The 15921-nt window shown below is 41.4% G+C and overlaps 1 protein-coding gene across 2 annotated transcripts in view; it reads left to right on the forward strand.

Moving 5' to 3' along the window:
• plcb3 (phospholipase C, beta 3 (phosphatidylinositol-specific)) overlaps window positions 1–15921 on the forward strand; it is a 55803-nt gene that overhangs the window by 20239 nt on the left and 19643 nt on the right. For both annotated transcript variants that reach the window (XM_078276539.1, XM_078276541.1), the window contains exons 3-4: window positions 13685–13753; window positions 15704–15841. In XM_078276539.1, coding sequence (XP_078132665.1) covers window positions 13685–13753; window positions 15704–15841 — 207 coding nt within the window. The remainder of the gene's footprint in view (window positions 1–13684; window positions 13754–15703; window positions 15842–15921) is intronic.

The raw sequence follows: 15921 nt of genomic DNA on the forward strand, positions 1-15921 counted from the left end.
ACTGCAAACAGCTTTATAAAGACACACCACTAGAAGCAACAGGTTGTTTAGATGTCACATCACATGTGGTATGGGTAACAAAAAGAGTACAGGAGATGGTAAGAGAGACAGAAAACTGCAGAGAAACCCCTGTGAGCTTATTACAGGAATGTAGGTGAAACATCTCTTAAACTCTCATAATACTGCCATGTCACATTCAATTTAAAACTACAATTTTTAAGTCATCTTCCAGGTGCCTCCCTGGAAATGCTAGGATAAAGCAGTGTCAGTGTCACCACAGTTGCCTCATGTGCTGCAGTGTTTGGCTTTACTTTGATTACTTACTTACTTAGGGCGTTTCATCTTTGTTGTTGTTGGCGTGACTGAGCTGGATTGTGGCCACTATGCTTCAGTAGCGGGAATTCAGCTTGCTGTTGGCCACAAAAGCTAGAATAAGCCTCAAAATATTCAGCCCACCAAGGCCAATGACAGGGAAATGTGGGTATTTAGACATGTAGAAAAGGAGTCAGGCAGTGACAAATAATGCTAATCCTTTTTTGTCCATTTTTACAACATTTAAAAGTCCAAAAAGCTGCATGTGTCCAATTCTGTGGTGTTTTTGAACTGCGCTTCCCAGAGATCACTTGTCAGTTAAACTGTAGGGCCATTGCTGTGACGTCCGTTTCTTCAACTTTTCTGTGTATTAAGTTTCTACAGTGACGCAGGTTTAAAAATCGGGACAGTAGAAATAGGAATGAAACAGGGAAACGTGCCCTCCACTCTCTCCATTCTCTGCACTGTTCTAAAGTGAAAATAAACTATTTAAAATTTAGAATTTATAGATCTAAATATGGACCGTGGCTTTAAAGAAGTCCTATTTCAGTGATTTCTGTGATCCCATTGAAGCTTTAAATCAGCGTTGTGGCTCCCCTGGAGATTTCAAACCAGAGCTGAAACGAAAGAGGACACGGCAACACAGATATCCAGCTATTATTAATGAGATCAGTTAATACGCTTTTACACAGATGACAAGGGTATTCTGGATGGAACCCATTTCTCTGAATAGAGGTACCCAAAATATTTGATCTCCAGTGCTCTTCTTTTTACTTTTCATGTCAAGTGATACAGTGTTCAGAGAAAGACACAGTGGGATTCTTTCCATTCAGAGGTGATCAAGATGTATTGTGTCTGCTTTGTAAAATTCAGGGTCTTAACGGTCAGTGAGTGGAACTGGAGTCCTTTTTAAATCCTCGGCAAAGACATGCGAGGACGTCCAAAAGTCTATAGCCAAAAAAAGTCGTATTGATATCGTGATATGAGACTAGATATAGTCTTAGATTTTGGATATCGTAAAATCGTAATATATTAAGTGTTATCTTTTCCTGGTTTTAAAGGCTGCATTAGAGTAAAGTGATGTAGTTTTCTGAGCTTACCAGACTGTTCTAGCAGTTCTATTATTTGCCTTTACACACTTTGTCATTAAATCGACATTTCTGATGATTATTTATCAAAAATCTCATTGTGTAAATTATATTTTGTTAAAGCACCAATTGTCAACACTACAATATCCTCACAATATCAACATCAAGGTATTTAGTCAAGAATATCGTGATATTTGATTTTCTCCATATCGCCCAGCCCTACTTTAGAACCTTTTTTTTAAACAATGCTCAACTTGAGATGAGAGGGTAGAAAGTATTACTTTGCTTATCAAGGTGAGAAGGATGCAGCACTGACATTGCATTTTATTTAGGATGGGCCTATGCATAATAGCTCAGCCTCTGTGGATTTGAGTGTGAAGACTCCGCACATAGAGGACTTTTGAAACAAACGCTCTCTAAAAAAACAAACTTCTAAATCAAAATTTTAGGCCTTAAAAAGTCTTAAATTCGCGGAAGTATTGTGTTCTAGGTTAGTCTGGGTAAACCCAGCCCGATCTGCCGGCGATTTGTTTCGCCCCGCAGCTCAGGCTGGAAACCTGTACGTTTATCTATCCTGCTTCCATTACAAATTTGTGGGAACCAATCACAAACTGGCTCGGCGCGCTATTGGCGGGTTTAACACGATGACGATAGAGAAGCGAAGGCAAGCAGCTTTTTGTTTACATTCAACATGGAGGCCACCGAAGCGCAGCAACCCGTTGACACCGCTGTCGCTGCTGTTTTAAAAGATTTCAAAGGCACAAAAGAAGGCTGTGTTTGCCTTACTACCGACTGGCTTTCGCTCTGCAAAGTACGTCGCCCGGATCGTTGGTCTGATTGGTTGAAGGACTATCCAATTGCGTACAGTCATTTGAACTATGCCCGTTGATCATGCCTCTTGTGCAGTAGAAAATACAGAGCAGACTCCCCCAGACTAATTTTCTTAAAACTACATCACTTTACTCTTAATTTTCCTACGTCAATGTAACGCTACCTGTAATGCTCATTGAAATGTTCCCGCAGCACTTGAGAATTCTGTGGTGTAGTTCTTTCTGTCGCTAGTCCAAATATAATTTGCTGTATTATAACTACAAATGAGACCATCATGCAACTTATATTGCAGCCAATGTTGACACCAGTCCTGTAATGCCAATGAGGAAATCGGGGAATTCTTTCAGACAATGTTTCTGGACTCTGACATCTGACTTTGTTTTTGATGTCGTGATATACAGTAGGTCTTTAATTTCATTCATAATGGTCTTAAAAAGGTCTTAAAAGTCTTAAATTTGATTTGGTGAAACCTGCAGAAACCCTGGGTATTTAAATCATATTTTTCCACACCTGCAATTCAATATAATTTCAGAAATCCCCCTACATGCAACCTGAAAAAGCACTGCTCCGGCCTTTTCTCTTGCTCCATTCATGTATTCCTCTCTGATGTTATTTGAACCACTTGCCTCTTTCTTCTCACCTTCTCTTTCAGTCTTGAATTTACAAAATGTCCTCCTTAAATCTGGTTTATCTCATTCCCTTTCCTCCTCCTTTTGTACATCCATCTGAATGTGTCCTTTCACCTTTTCTCCAGGTGCTCCTCCTTGTCCCATCCATCGTCTATTCTCGTTCTCTTCACTTATCTCCATCTGTTTCCTGTCACCTTTCATCTTTGTTTAACATTTTCCTTTAAATAACTCTATCTATATTTCTCTCTTCTTCCAATATTTCATTTGTTTCCGTCTCGTTCCTGACACCTTTTCTTTGGAACATCATTCACTCTCCCTTTCTTGAGTGCAGTATTCTTCCTGCTCTGCCGGTCAGCTGTGCCTTTTCCATCCTTCTGTGATAATCTTTGACATCTCTCCCTTCCCTTCCTCTCCTCCCTTCCTTTATCCTTTTCTCTGTTATCTCCCTCTCTCCATCTTTGTATAATGTTAAGAGGTTTGGCTTACAAGACCTCTGACGTGTGTTTGTGTGTGTGTGTGTGAACTCAGAGCCCAGAATTTCCCATAATGCCTCAGTCAGTGGCGATAACATCCGTGACACACACACACACACACACACACACACACACACACACACACACACACACACACACACACACACACACACACACACACACACACACACACACACACACACACACACTGGCTTGGCAGTGAGGGAGACACACCCCACCACACCGCACCAGTCTCCACTGTTTTTCTTTCCCTTTTACTCACTCACTGTCCTTCCTTTTCATTCCCGACTCTTTAAATCTGTCCACTCTTTGCACTTTGATATAAAGTTGTTATTAACATGATCAGCAATACATTTGCAGTTGAAATAGTTCACTTTATCTTTTGATTTGTATACTTTTGAGTTATCGTTCCCTTGGGTGTTCTGCAGGTTGGATTTTATAAAAATATTTGTAGTAATGACAGCACGACTCCGTGACATAACATACAGGCCTCGCCAAATGTTGGTGTAACACGGTTGATGCTGTTTGATGTAGTACCTTGGAGAATTATACTCTCTCTAATTAAACAGTGCATATCGCACCAGTTTCCAAACTTTAAAATAAAAATAACTTTGATAAAGCTACAGCAGAATTTCCTGCGTAAACTGCATTTTAATGCCTGCCTGTCCAGGAAAAAACTCTAACATTGTAGACATTAGCAATCTTATTGTGTTAATCTTTAATTCAAAACAGTAAAAATATATTATTCCAAGACAATTGTGATTGGTTTAAAGAAATGCCAATAAACCAGAGCACGTTTTTTTATTTTATTTTTTTTTTTTTTATGTGTGGACTCACCAGACCCTCCTCCGCAGCGCTGTGGAGGAAGGTCTGGCAAAGCGAGACTACCCCTACAATGACACCTAAGGATCCATGGTGTCCAGTTTGGAAACCAATTCCCCAATACTGGAGGCAAAGTGCATGCCAGTGGCTGAGGGTTACACAAGATCCACATCCCAAATCCACACATCTGTTACAACAAATGCTTGCACCCTCCTGCTAACCCCGCTGTGTGAGTCCTTTTTCCGTCTTCTAGCCAAACACTCCTCCACCACTACATTTGCAATCTAAATTTGACGCTTTGAACCGATGATCGGATTTGAAACCAAATCTTCCAAACGATTCCAATGGAATCGTAATTTTTTTAAACAATTCCAAGTTGGTTTTAAAGAACAACACAGGGTAAAGCCTGGTCACTACTACATGGCCAAACAGGGCTAACCTGCCCAGATATTAGTCATGGCACCTTGTTTCCCTGTTCAAGAACATTTCTGCAATAATTTTCCACACCGCTATTGCCAGCACCGATGATTTGTCAGGTGAAATGACGTTTCCAACAAACAGACGTTGATGATTTAGGGTTGTCCTGGCGGAGCGCAGCCTCACCTGCCAATGGCTAATCCTCGCCGTCGCTCTGTTTTACTTTGGCTATCCTTTCTTTGCTGTTGGCTCTTGACCTGTTTCTACACGGTTAATCCACCTTCAGTTTGTCTTTCTCTCCCTCCTTTTACTTCCCCGTGTCTCCCTGTCAGGGGGGCAGCTGGTAGCTGTCAGAGAGATGAGACATAAGTTGGTCCTTTTAGTGTAAACTGAAGGATGACATTTCCTCCCTCGCTGCTCTCCATCTTTTTTTTCTTTTTGTTTGCTCTTTGTCTGCCACCTCGCTATCTCAATTTTCTCTTCTTCTTTGTCCATCCCTCCCTTTTGCTCCCTTCATCTTCTTCTTCCTCATCTCATCGATGCATTTTCTCACGTGGTCCCTTCCTACCAGAGTTATTGCTCTTTAATTTCTTGTAACAACCCTTCTAATCTCGCTCATTCTTTCTCTTGGCGTGGGAAAGTGGGCAGGAAGTTACTCAGACAGGGAGATAGGAGTTCTCCCCCCCTATCTCCCCCCCCTCCCCCTCCCCCTCCTCCTCCTCCTACACATTTCCCCTTTTCTCTGAATTCCTCTCTCTCTCTCTCTCTCTCTCTCTCTCTCTCTCTCTCTCTCTCTCTCTCCTTCTGTCCTTCCTCCTGTCTTTCCTTCCTTCCCTCCCTCCTACTTTAAGGTCTAGACCTACAGGTTATGTCAATAGCTCCTGGGCTTTTAGACATTTGCCCCCAGGGATGTAATTAAGTTGCAAAAGAAGTCCAAATTAGCCTCTAATTGTGTGGAATTGATTTCACATACCTTGGCCAGATTGAGGGGTGGGACACACACAAACCCCAAAGATGTAATCTAGTGTGTCAGGTATTACCTGTGATGTAAGTTTGACAAACACCCTAGGGGGGATGCTCCAGTGTCACCACATACAATACTTCCTGGAGTCGCTGGAGGTAAAAGTGATTTGAATCATTGTTTCAGTCCAGTATGAGAACAAAGTGCTGTGAGTGGTTTGGGTTTTTAAATTAGGGCTTCAACAAGGGATATTTGATTTTCAGTATTGATTATGTGTACATTTAAGGTTTTGATTAACTGAATGTTTGTTTAAAGGAATAGGACATTTTGAGAAAAATGCCTCTCTTGCCGAGAGTTTGCTGAGAAGATCGATGCCCCTCCCATATCCGTCCGTTGAACATACATTTACAGCCAGGAGACAACAAACTTAGCTTAGCATACAGACTGGAAGCAGGGGGAGCTTGCACAGTCCAAAGGTTAAATAATTATGCCAAAACTCACTAATTATAGTTATATCTGGTTTGTTTAATCCATATCCCAAAAGTAGAGAAAAGCAGCAAATCTCCAAACTAAAACCGTTTTAATGTAGTAGCACCCTCTTGAAACTTGTGTGTGTGTGTGTGTGTGTGTGTGTGTGTGTGTTAAATACCAACCACTCCTAAATACCATCTCAGAGCTAGGCTATAGGTGCACGGTACTAGTTTTCATATTTGGTAACCTAGGAAACACACACAGGTTGGTAGTAAGAGGGCTGCAACAACTTGGGATGGCCAAAAAGAGGGTTAAACAACTTGCAAAGTACTGTGCCATATCTGCTATTATTGGCAGCCGCCACATATGGCGGAGACGCTGCTACTTATACCCTTAAGAACTGAGTATTGTGCTACTTATACCCTTAAGAAGTGAGTATTATGCTTGTTAAGTGATATTGTGAAGATCTGCTGCGTGTCACTCGTCCATGAGTTTGTGTATGTATTGTATTGCATTGGTATTATTTGTGTCCCTGTACTATTTTTCTTCATGTGGACATAAATAAATGATTAAAGTGTGTCGTGTGTGTGTGTGTTAGCTGAATTGTTAGTAGAACGATTGTTGGCAGGTATAAGTAGAGCTCTAATAGAGATTATCGCCGTGGCTCAAGTCAGACATCCACAAGGAATTAACTTGGAACAAGGGGTTTACATAACACACACACACACACACAGGCGCAGGAGGTCATTCTTTCGCACACACTCCCAGTGAGCGGTGGCAGGGGAAGTTGAGTGTGTCAGTCGATAATGTGACAGCTTCCCTCTTTCTCCTCTCTTCTGGTTTCTTTACTTCGCTCAAACACATGTTTCATTTTCTGTTGACATTATCTGTAAGTGCACATGGAAGTCTTAACCTTCACTCTCTGTCTCTCTCTCGCGCGCACGCACACACACACACACACACACACACACACACACACACACACACACACACGCTCGTAGACATTCAGTTCTGCACTGTATGAAGAACTGAGACACTGCACGGTATCGAATCCATTGTCTAAGCAGATGCTTCCTCGTACATGTGTGTTTTTGGGTGAGTGTTTGTACACTACTTACTGCTAATCTCTCTGCTCAGCTAATGAAACTTCACCTCGTGTGTATGAGCAGCTGAGAAGTCAAACATTAAAAGATAGTTCTGGTTTATCACAATCTTATTTTGAGAGTTTTATCCATTTATAATGTTGTATTTTCCAAATTAATTGCGAAAGGCAGTCGGGGCAGGAAAAGAAACATGCAGTCAGTTGATCATACAGGTTGTAAAAAGCAGAGGAGGGGGAAATTAATCCAATTGTTACCTCAACTGTCTCTTTAAAACATCGGTCACAGTTCCCAGACGGACTTTCCGGTTCAGCTTTGACCTACTACTCGTCATAGTTTTCCTGTGCAATGAGGGATTATTACCAACATTCTTGTGCACTCAATCTCTGTTTCACCTCCAAATAAAGTAGTTTATATAATCCCAGTTTTACATTAAGTGGACAGATTGATATTGAACTTCAAAGTGTAACTCTCGGCAAGAAAGTGAAAAAGCACATTTCCCAAAGCGTTGAACTATTCCTCAAAACTAAACACACTCATCGACTCAACAATCTTCCTGTTGTGTGTGTGTGTGTGTGTGTGGCCTGCTGGCAGCTGCACATGTGGGTTTGTGTTGTAAGTCCCCCCCCCCCCACTGATCTCTGTGTGTTTGTGTTTTGTGAGAGATTTATGATTCCAGCAACTATTTTTGTTTTGTGTGAGTTTCTATGTGTTTGGCCCACTTTTGCGCTTTGAGACATTTGGTATGCCTTTGTTGTTTTGTGTGTGTGTTAATTTTATTGATGTTCATCTTCTTTTTGCTTTTCCTTTCAAAAATGATGATGTTTTTCCTTCCTCGCACATTTGGACTTCATTTCTCTTTCGTGTTTTATTGTTTCTTTTTCCATCTTTTCAGCACTTCTTCTTCTTTGTGTAGATTGTAATATGTAACTGCTCTCCGGATCAATGTGTCAGCTAAGTGGCTTAGAATGTTTACTCTCTACTCTCTCTTCATTTTCGCCCTCTCCAGACCACAGAAATACGAAACAGCTAAGTGAGGAGGAAAGACAAAGAACGAGAAAGAGATAAACCAATAAATGAGGGAGCAATAGTGGATGGGGGTAGAACGGGGAGAGTGATATCTCATTGATATACGCAGACAGAATATTACGAGGCAACACGGACAGTTATAGAGCTGTCCCGTGTTTACAGGGGTATTAAGTGTTCCCCACCTTCTCTTTCTCTAAACACCTTGCCAACTGTCCCATTGCGGCCATAAAACTCCTCTCTCCTCCTCTCCTCCTCTTCTTCTCTTCTCTTCTCCTCCTCTCATCTCATCTCCTCTCCTTTCCTCCTCTTCTACTCCTCTCCTCTTCTTCTCTCCTCTCCTCTCCTCTCATCCTCCGCACTGATTGGCAGTTTGGGTCACAGAGGGTGGAGGTGTGTGTGCGTGTGCGTGCAGGAGGATCAGTTTCCTATATGCCGTCATCATGTGTTATTTGATAGGAGCCGTGATTGGTCATTCGAGGCATATTTAGCCGTGGTGATCTTTCAGACACACGCTGACGCGTCACAGGAAAGGAGTGGCGCTCTGGTGATTGTTTAGTTGCCCTTTCATATTCCCTTCTTAAGACAATAAAATGAGGAGAGTGACAGGGCAGGAGGGAGGAGGGGAAGTCAAGAGTCAATGAAAGAAATTAAGGAAGGAAAGGAGTAAGTGAACGAGGGCCTAATCAAAGCACATTATCATTTACTGTACTTTATGTTTAAATATAGACTGACCTGCTAGCAATTGTTGAAGCAAAAACCACCTACGCACGCAACTGCAGCAAGATTACCCGAAGGATACTGTGTCAGAAATTATGATTTATTTAAAGCAGTAGTTTGACGTTTTGAGAAATACACTTATTTCCTTTTGTTCAGAGGGTTAGATGAGAAGATCAATACCACTCATATCCGTCCGATAAATATAATAGTGTTACCAAAGGCCATCCAGTACATCACAGTGAATCAACACCTAATGTGGCACTGACACTTCCAGGCCTTGTGGCTAAGCTGTTAAAGCATGTTCCATCCTTGTATTTCTGGGTCCATTTTGTCGTTTTCTGGCATTGCTCTTGTGGCCAAATGTAAAATGATGGCTCACTCTTTTGTCTCTGATACTGCGTTGAGTGACGTGACGATTTATAGCAATGAGATTAGAGGAATTTGTCAACCGATACTTTGCTAACTTTTTGTTTACTCTGCTTACACCAAGGTATCTTTCCTTTCAACATTTTCTTGTGGATAAGGATGGGAATTGATAACATTGATACCAGTGGCATTATCGATTCTACTCATTGGTCTGATACTCTACCGATTCCCTTATTGATTCCTGATCAATTTTCTGTGTGGGCCTACACAGGTTTTTGTGTGTGAGTCTGAACACAGTGTAGATGAATTGAGAGAATATTAGTACAGCATTTGTTTTCATTTAGGGTTTCTTAATAAGAAAAAATCTGCTAAGCCTGCCTGTGTGGCGCTAATGTTATTATAACATATACATACATAACATATATTGCTTCGATAAAGGACGTGCTGCTCGGTTAGAAAGCAGTGGCACTCGGCATGTCAAATGCATGCCTTCCCATGTTGCATAAAAAACATATTGCTTAGGTTTCCACCCTTACTTAAAGTGATCCTTTTACAGACATTACAAGCTATTAGTACTGTTGTCATCTTTTTATTTTTGTGAAATGAAGCCACACTTTGGACCATTTCTTCCTCTCCACCATGACTCCTCTTGTTGCAGGTTTCCAGTAGCATAGACACATGAGTTTGATGTCATTGTTTTGAAATGTGCAACTGTTAGAAAAACATGCCGGCATCGATAGAAAGGAATTGATAAGCTCAGAGGCATACAATTCCGATGGATTGGAACCGGTTTTCGATTCCCATCCATACTTGTGGATATATTGGATTTTTGCATCAATGATGATTCCTTTTTGATCAGAATTCTTGAGTATCCTAGTTATGTTTTTTGAAACATAGCATTTCAGAGAGCAGGATAAGCCCTTATCTTGGTTTTAAGACAATAGACACTGGGATGCTGTGGCATTTAAACAACTCATCCAGGTTACTGAGCATACTGTGCTCTGTCTACAGCCGTGTCTTTGACTAAACCTATACTCAAAAAAAAAACATGATGATTAACAATGTTATAAGGGCCCTATGCTAAAATTATTTGATTTTTGCTGTAATCTCCATTGCTGGTGATGATAAGAGAGAGAACCTACATTCAGCACCCAATATGCACTTAATGAATACAGTATATCATGATTTAAAGCTATAGTGACGGAGGATTAAAAAAACATGATGGACTTTTCAGAAGAGGTAATTATTTTCACGAGAGCTTTTGAGCGGGAAAGTCGCCGGACACCACAATCTTCTGAACATAGCCATACTGAGAAATACAGAGAGTTGTGTGGAGCTGATAGTCTTAATTAACTTTGTAGCAACTCATTTGGCAATGGCTTCAATGTAACGGACGTTCATTAATATCAAAAAGTTGCACACTAAAGCTTTAACAGACTATTTGATAGACCACTGTTCAGCAGTAGCTCCAGATAAATTATTCTGTAGTTGACAGCAGAAAGAATGAGTCTTATCTAAAACATCAACAATAATGGTGTTCGTTCAATTCCTTAGAACCAAAGAGGGGAGGATGAGCTTCTACTAGACTCAATAGACCAGAGTGCCTTGCAGCAGCACCTGCATTGTTTGGAGTAAGCGGTGCAATAAAGTTTTTGTCAACTCAAAACTGCTGAGTGCAACAAGTTTACAACATTCTCTAGAAGTGGTAGTGAAGTGCATTCTGGACAATGTAGGAAATCACTAATGAAGCAGAAGTACGTGAGGCAGGCTGAGGAAAAGTTCTTTGGTCCATCAAAAACTGGTAAATTACAGCAAATTATAGCACTTTATCACAACATGACTCCTGGAAAACTCTCACCCACACTCATTTAGAGCAATAACAAGCCTGCAGCCGTGTCGATAAAGTGATAAATGAGTGAGCGGTGTTTTGGCTTAGCACAGAGATGAATGGAGCGCTACAGCTGCCACGGCTAGCTAAATATTACACACTGAAGCACACAGATACACACACGCTAACTGAGCAGAAGGCCGGAATATGTTAGGAATGTGCTCTCGGAGATGACCGACCTTCACACGGACACACGCACCACGTTGTGTGCTCTGATACACAACTTTTGTCCCAAAACGCACACATTTCAGTTGGCATTCACACACTTCTCTGATCACATGCTGACACATTTGTACTTGAGTGAAGATTTGCTCGTGAAGAATTGCTCACACTTCTGTGTTTCATGCATCTGTCTTCTGACTTACAAGCCTTTTCCACACATGCACACGCCTACACACACACACACACGCACACACCTACACACCTACACACCTACACGTGCACACACACACACACACACACACACACACACACACACACACAGTCTTGCTCAACAGGTCAGGATGTTTCACAAGTCGGGACCTGCATGTCGAGGATATGCCTGTCTGTATATTTCTGCGTTTGAGTGTGTGTGTGTTTTACATTACTCGCCAGTGAGAAACTGTAAACTAAAGACACACACACACAAACACACAGGCAGCAGACAAAGTTGTAGTCTCATTACTGCGGTCTCCAAGGAGTCACCATGGCAATTGCAGAATGAAACCACGGCCTGTGGGAGAGTGTGTGTGTGTGTGTGTGTGTGTGTGTGTGTGTGTGTGTGTGTGTGTGTGTGTGTGTGTGTGTGTGTGTGTGTGTGTGTGTGTGTGTGTGTGTGTGTGTGTCCTACAGACCCAGAAGTGGATTATTCCTTCAGGAAGTAAGGTATTCTCCACAGGCCAATCAGAGGACAAAGTATAAGACAGAGTTTAATCCAATTGTTCCAACACTTCTGACCTTTTATTACCCGTGTCCAATACCAGGGGAGCGGACGGACCGCCAGAGTGAAGTAACGAAAGCAGGAGTGAGGAAGATGGAGTTTCAATACTTGAGCCAAGGATAGGGACTTTATGAGTTTGGCTTTGCTGTTATTATCTGAAAGGAAATATGGAGAGAACATAGATAAAACAAGGGCAAATAACAGTCAGAGTCAGAGAATAACCGTCTTTTACTAAAGACGGAGTAAAAATGCACTCAATGAGGAGAAAATGATGTGAGAGAAGAGTGACATAAATGTAGTAAGAAAGCCTGGGGAATGAGTGCAGGGCTAAACAAATATTTACAGCGCATCCTCCTCTGTGTTTATGGCTGGGTTTATGACCACACTTTTCTCATCTTGTCCACCCATCCCATTTTTTTCTTCATCTCACTTCCAGAGCACGTTCTCCTTCAGGCTAAGGGTGCCGTTGGGTCCTTGCATGCTGTTATGTAGTACAACTATTTTCCTATCTTCTCTGTGTTTGTTGCGCTTGTTTGCATATTTGTGCATGCATACATCAGTATTTGTGTCAGAGCATCCATTATGCAAATCTATTCCAAAGATGTATGTAAGATATGTGTGTGGAGTTTGATAAACATTCTGTGTCCCATTGAGAGACACACACACACACACACACACACACACACACACACACACACACACACACACACACACACACACACACACACACACACACACAGAGATGTCATATGTAGCTGGTTGTTTTTTATGTTTGCAGAAGTGGAGGAATCTGATAAAAGATAGATAAAAGTGGATTTAATGGAAGGAGGACAAAGGCTAGACGGAGCATAAACATACTTAAAACAAAGTATCAGTATTTCTGCTTGCTGCTTCTTACATAAACTTTAAACAGCAGAACAAATTGGCGCCACCATGGTGCATAAACCTACTCGCCTCTATTATCAGTTAAAGTACATTTTCTGTTCACTATTTTTATGTAGAAGTTTCATTAATGATTTGAAGTTTAAAAAGTAGGAAACCACTGCCAACTCTAGATCTCAAACAAATGGATTCAGAACAAGTGAGAGTCTACATCAATGTTTGTGGCTCTGTTATTCTTGCAAACATTTGCTAACTAGCACAGAGTAAAGCTGAGGCTGATGGGAATGTCTTTACTTTTGCAGGTATTTGGTGATCCCTTAACTTTCCAAATACCACTGACCAAATGGATTACAGTTCTTCTGGATAAGAGGACATGAAAGTCGGCACCAAAGTGCTTCCTGTCAAAAGTTGTTGAGAGATTTCACTTAAAACCAACAATGCTTTTTTTACTATCAAAGTCAGTAGAAACCATGAATGTGTCTGCACAAAAGTTTGTGGCAATCCCCCCTACCGTTAGTGAGATATTTCAGTTTGGACCAAAGTAATGGACATACCAACCGATCAACATTGCCATCCCCAGAACAACACCCCATAGCGTGGCAAAAATATGATGGTGAGGGATTATTTTCCCCAGAATAATATAAGAAAATAATATATTCATATAGTTAGCAATTACTGATGCTAATGTTGAATTTCTGCACACACTCTGCTACTCATCAAGTGATTGACTGCCATTTATCTGTCTGTTTTTTTTTTAGGAGGTGGAGATTCTGGACATAAACACTATCAGGGACACCAGAACAGGAAAATACGCCAAACTACCAAAGGTTGGGTGTGTGTGTGAGTGTGTGTGAAAGAAAGAAGCTGTCACCTCCTGCTGTTGATAACTTTGTCCTCTGACAAGAAATGTAATGCTCAAGTGTGACTGTCACTAAAAGATGTGTCTACTGTATGTGTGTGTTTCCTCTCTCAGCTAATGGGGCTAAGGTGACAGAGCGCTAATGAGCCTGCTGACAGATGGGTCTTCAGACAGGAAGTGATATAACCAGTGACTGTTGACTAGGAAGTCATTGTGTAAAGAGTTAGATCTGGCTGCCAGAGGCGCTAATATAAAGCCGCGTAATAGTGGTTCAAACATACGGATGTGTTGACATAGTGCAAGCTTGTGGGTCAAATTGGTAAAAAAATAACAAGACTCATGCTGCACTGAGGCACTGATCAATAACATCATTACTTTACTGAACTCTATAATCAAATTAAGGAACAATCAAATTTGGTTCTGCTTTTAATTGGTATGCAAGAGTAGATTCTGCAATAACTGAAATGAAGCCTTAGCCGTTATGCAAGAAAAACTGCATGTTCAGGAATATTTAGGGCTGTTAGGGTGGAGTATGACTAACGAACAATGTCAAAATATGGTGTTCATATCAGTGGTTAAATGATTAAATGGCCAGTTCACTCAAATTACAAAAGTAATCTCACCTCACCTATCATGAATGGCATCTAGCTATGCTGATAGCTATGGTAGGCCCAGGTTTTGCTCTGAAAAACGCCGTAATAAACTAACTGATGAACTACGCTACCTGTTTAGCACCAAAGAGCACACAGACGACATTAGAGCTGTTGAACATAGTGGAGCATTTAGCAGCTAAAGAGTCAGATACTTTCCTCAGGAGTTGGTAAAGACCTAGTTTATATCCTCGACGTTCCACTTCCGGGATTGCTCCGTTGCCGACGGAAATTCCACCGGATTTCACTCATTTAGGCCAGATGTCCGTTGCCTTGGGCTTTCTTTGTGTTGGCATTTTAAACTCCGGTGGATTTCTGAGGACTATGGTTAACTGCTCCTCAGATCTCTGCAGGGTACATCCAGACAGCTAGCTAGACTATCTGTCCAATCTGAGTTTTCTCTTGCAAGACTAAAACAACTTTTGAACGTACACATAACGCAATAAACCAGAGCACGTTTTTCTCCCATCCCAGAATGCTGTGTGGACTCGTCAGACCCTCCTCTGCAGCACTGCGGTGGAGGAAGGTCTGGCATGTGAGACTAGTAAAGACCAGACCAGAGCTAACAGGAGAGTGAATATTAGACTTACATTCTTCATGTTGCCTTAAACACGTCTTCGAATGAATGCTAATGTAGCTCTGTTTGTGCTAGATATGTCAATAAGTAACTGTTTGTTAACTTCACCATATCAACTTTATAAGATAATAATATATTAATGTTGTATTAACAGCTTGTTAGCCAAAAGAATAAAAGGCTCTGATCCACAGAACACACTGTGGGGTCTGTGTAATATCTTTAGTCACGTGGATGCTTTTTAATAAAAAAAAGTAATTTGAGTGTTCTGGTCCTTTAAACTCGCTTCCCGCTTAATGACAGTCCATTTTGTGCTCTGCTTTGGAAGTATTTGTCTTCATAAACAGGCATCCAAGTTACTTTAATTGAAATGAAAGAGAGACATGACAGAGAGGGAGTGATGGAGAGAATGCATAATTGATGGAGAGACATTGAGTGTTGGAGAGAGTTGGTGGTAAAGAAAGAGTGCTCCAAAAAGAAGGAAAGAGTCGTTTGGTTAATTAGATCAGAGTGCTACACCACATGCATCACATTTACTGTTCTCAGGAGGCAGAGAGCTGGACCAGGAGTGGGAAGGATGGAGAGTTTGTATGCAAGTCAAACCAGTGTCAATATACTGTGTGTGTGTGTGTCATGTTCACATGCAATGTCTTAAAGAGTATGTAAGCACAACAGTGTGTGTTTGTGTGTTCAGGACCCGAAGCTGCGGGACGTGCTGGGCTTCGGTAAGGGTGATAACGCCGAAGGGAAGCTGGTAACCGTCGTCTATGGCCATGACCTGGTCAACATCTCCTACCTTAACTTCCAGGCTATGCAGGAAGATACAGCCAAGGTAATTATGGAAACTGCCACCACCATCCCATAACCTACTCACATTACTTATACCTGCCTTTAAAGGTCCTTTACGATGTT

Source organism: Sander vitreus, chromosome 19 (assembly GCF_031162955.1).
Source record: "Sander vitreus isolate 19-12246 chromosome 19, sanVit1, whole genome shotgun sequence".
NCBI classification, from domain to species: domain Eukaryota; kingdom Metazoa; phylum Chordata; class Actinopteri; order Perciformes; family Percidae; genus Sander; species Sander vitreus.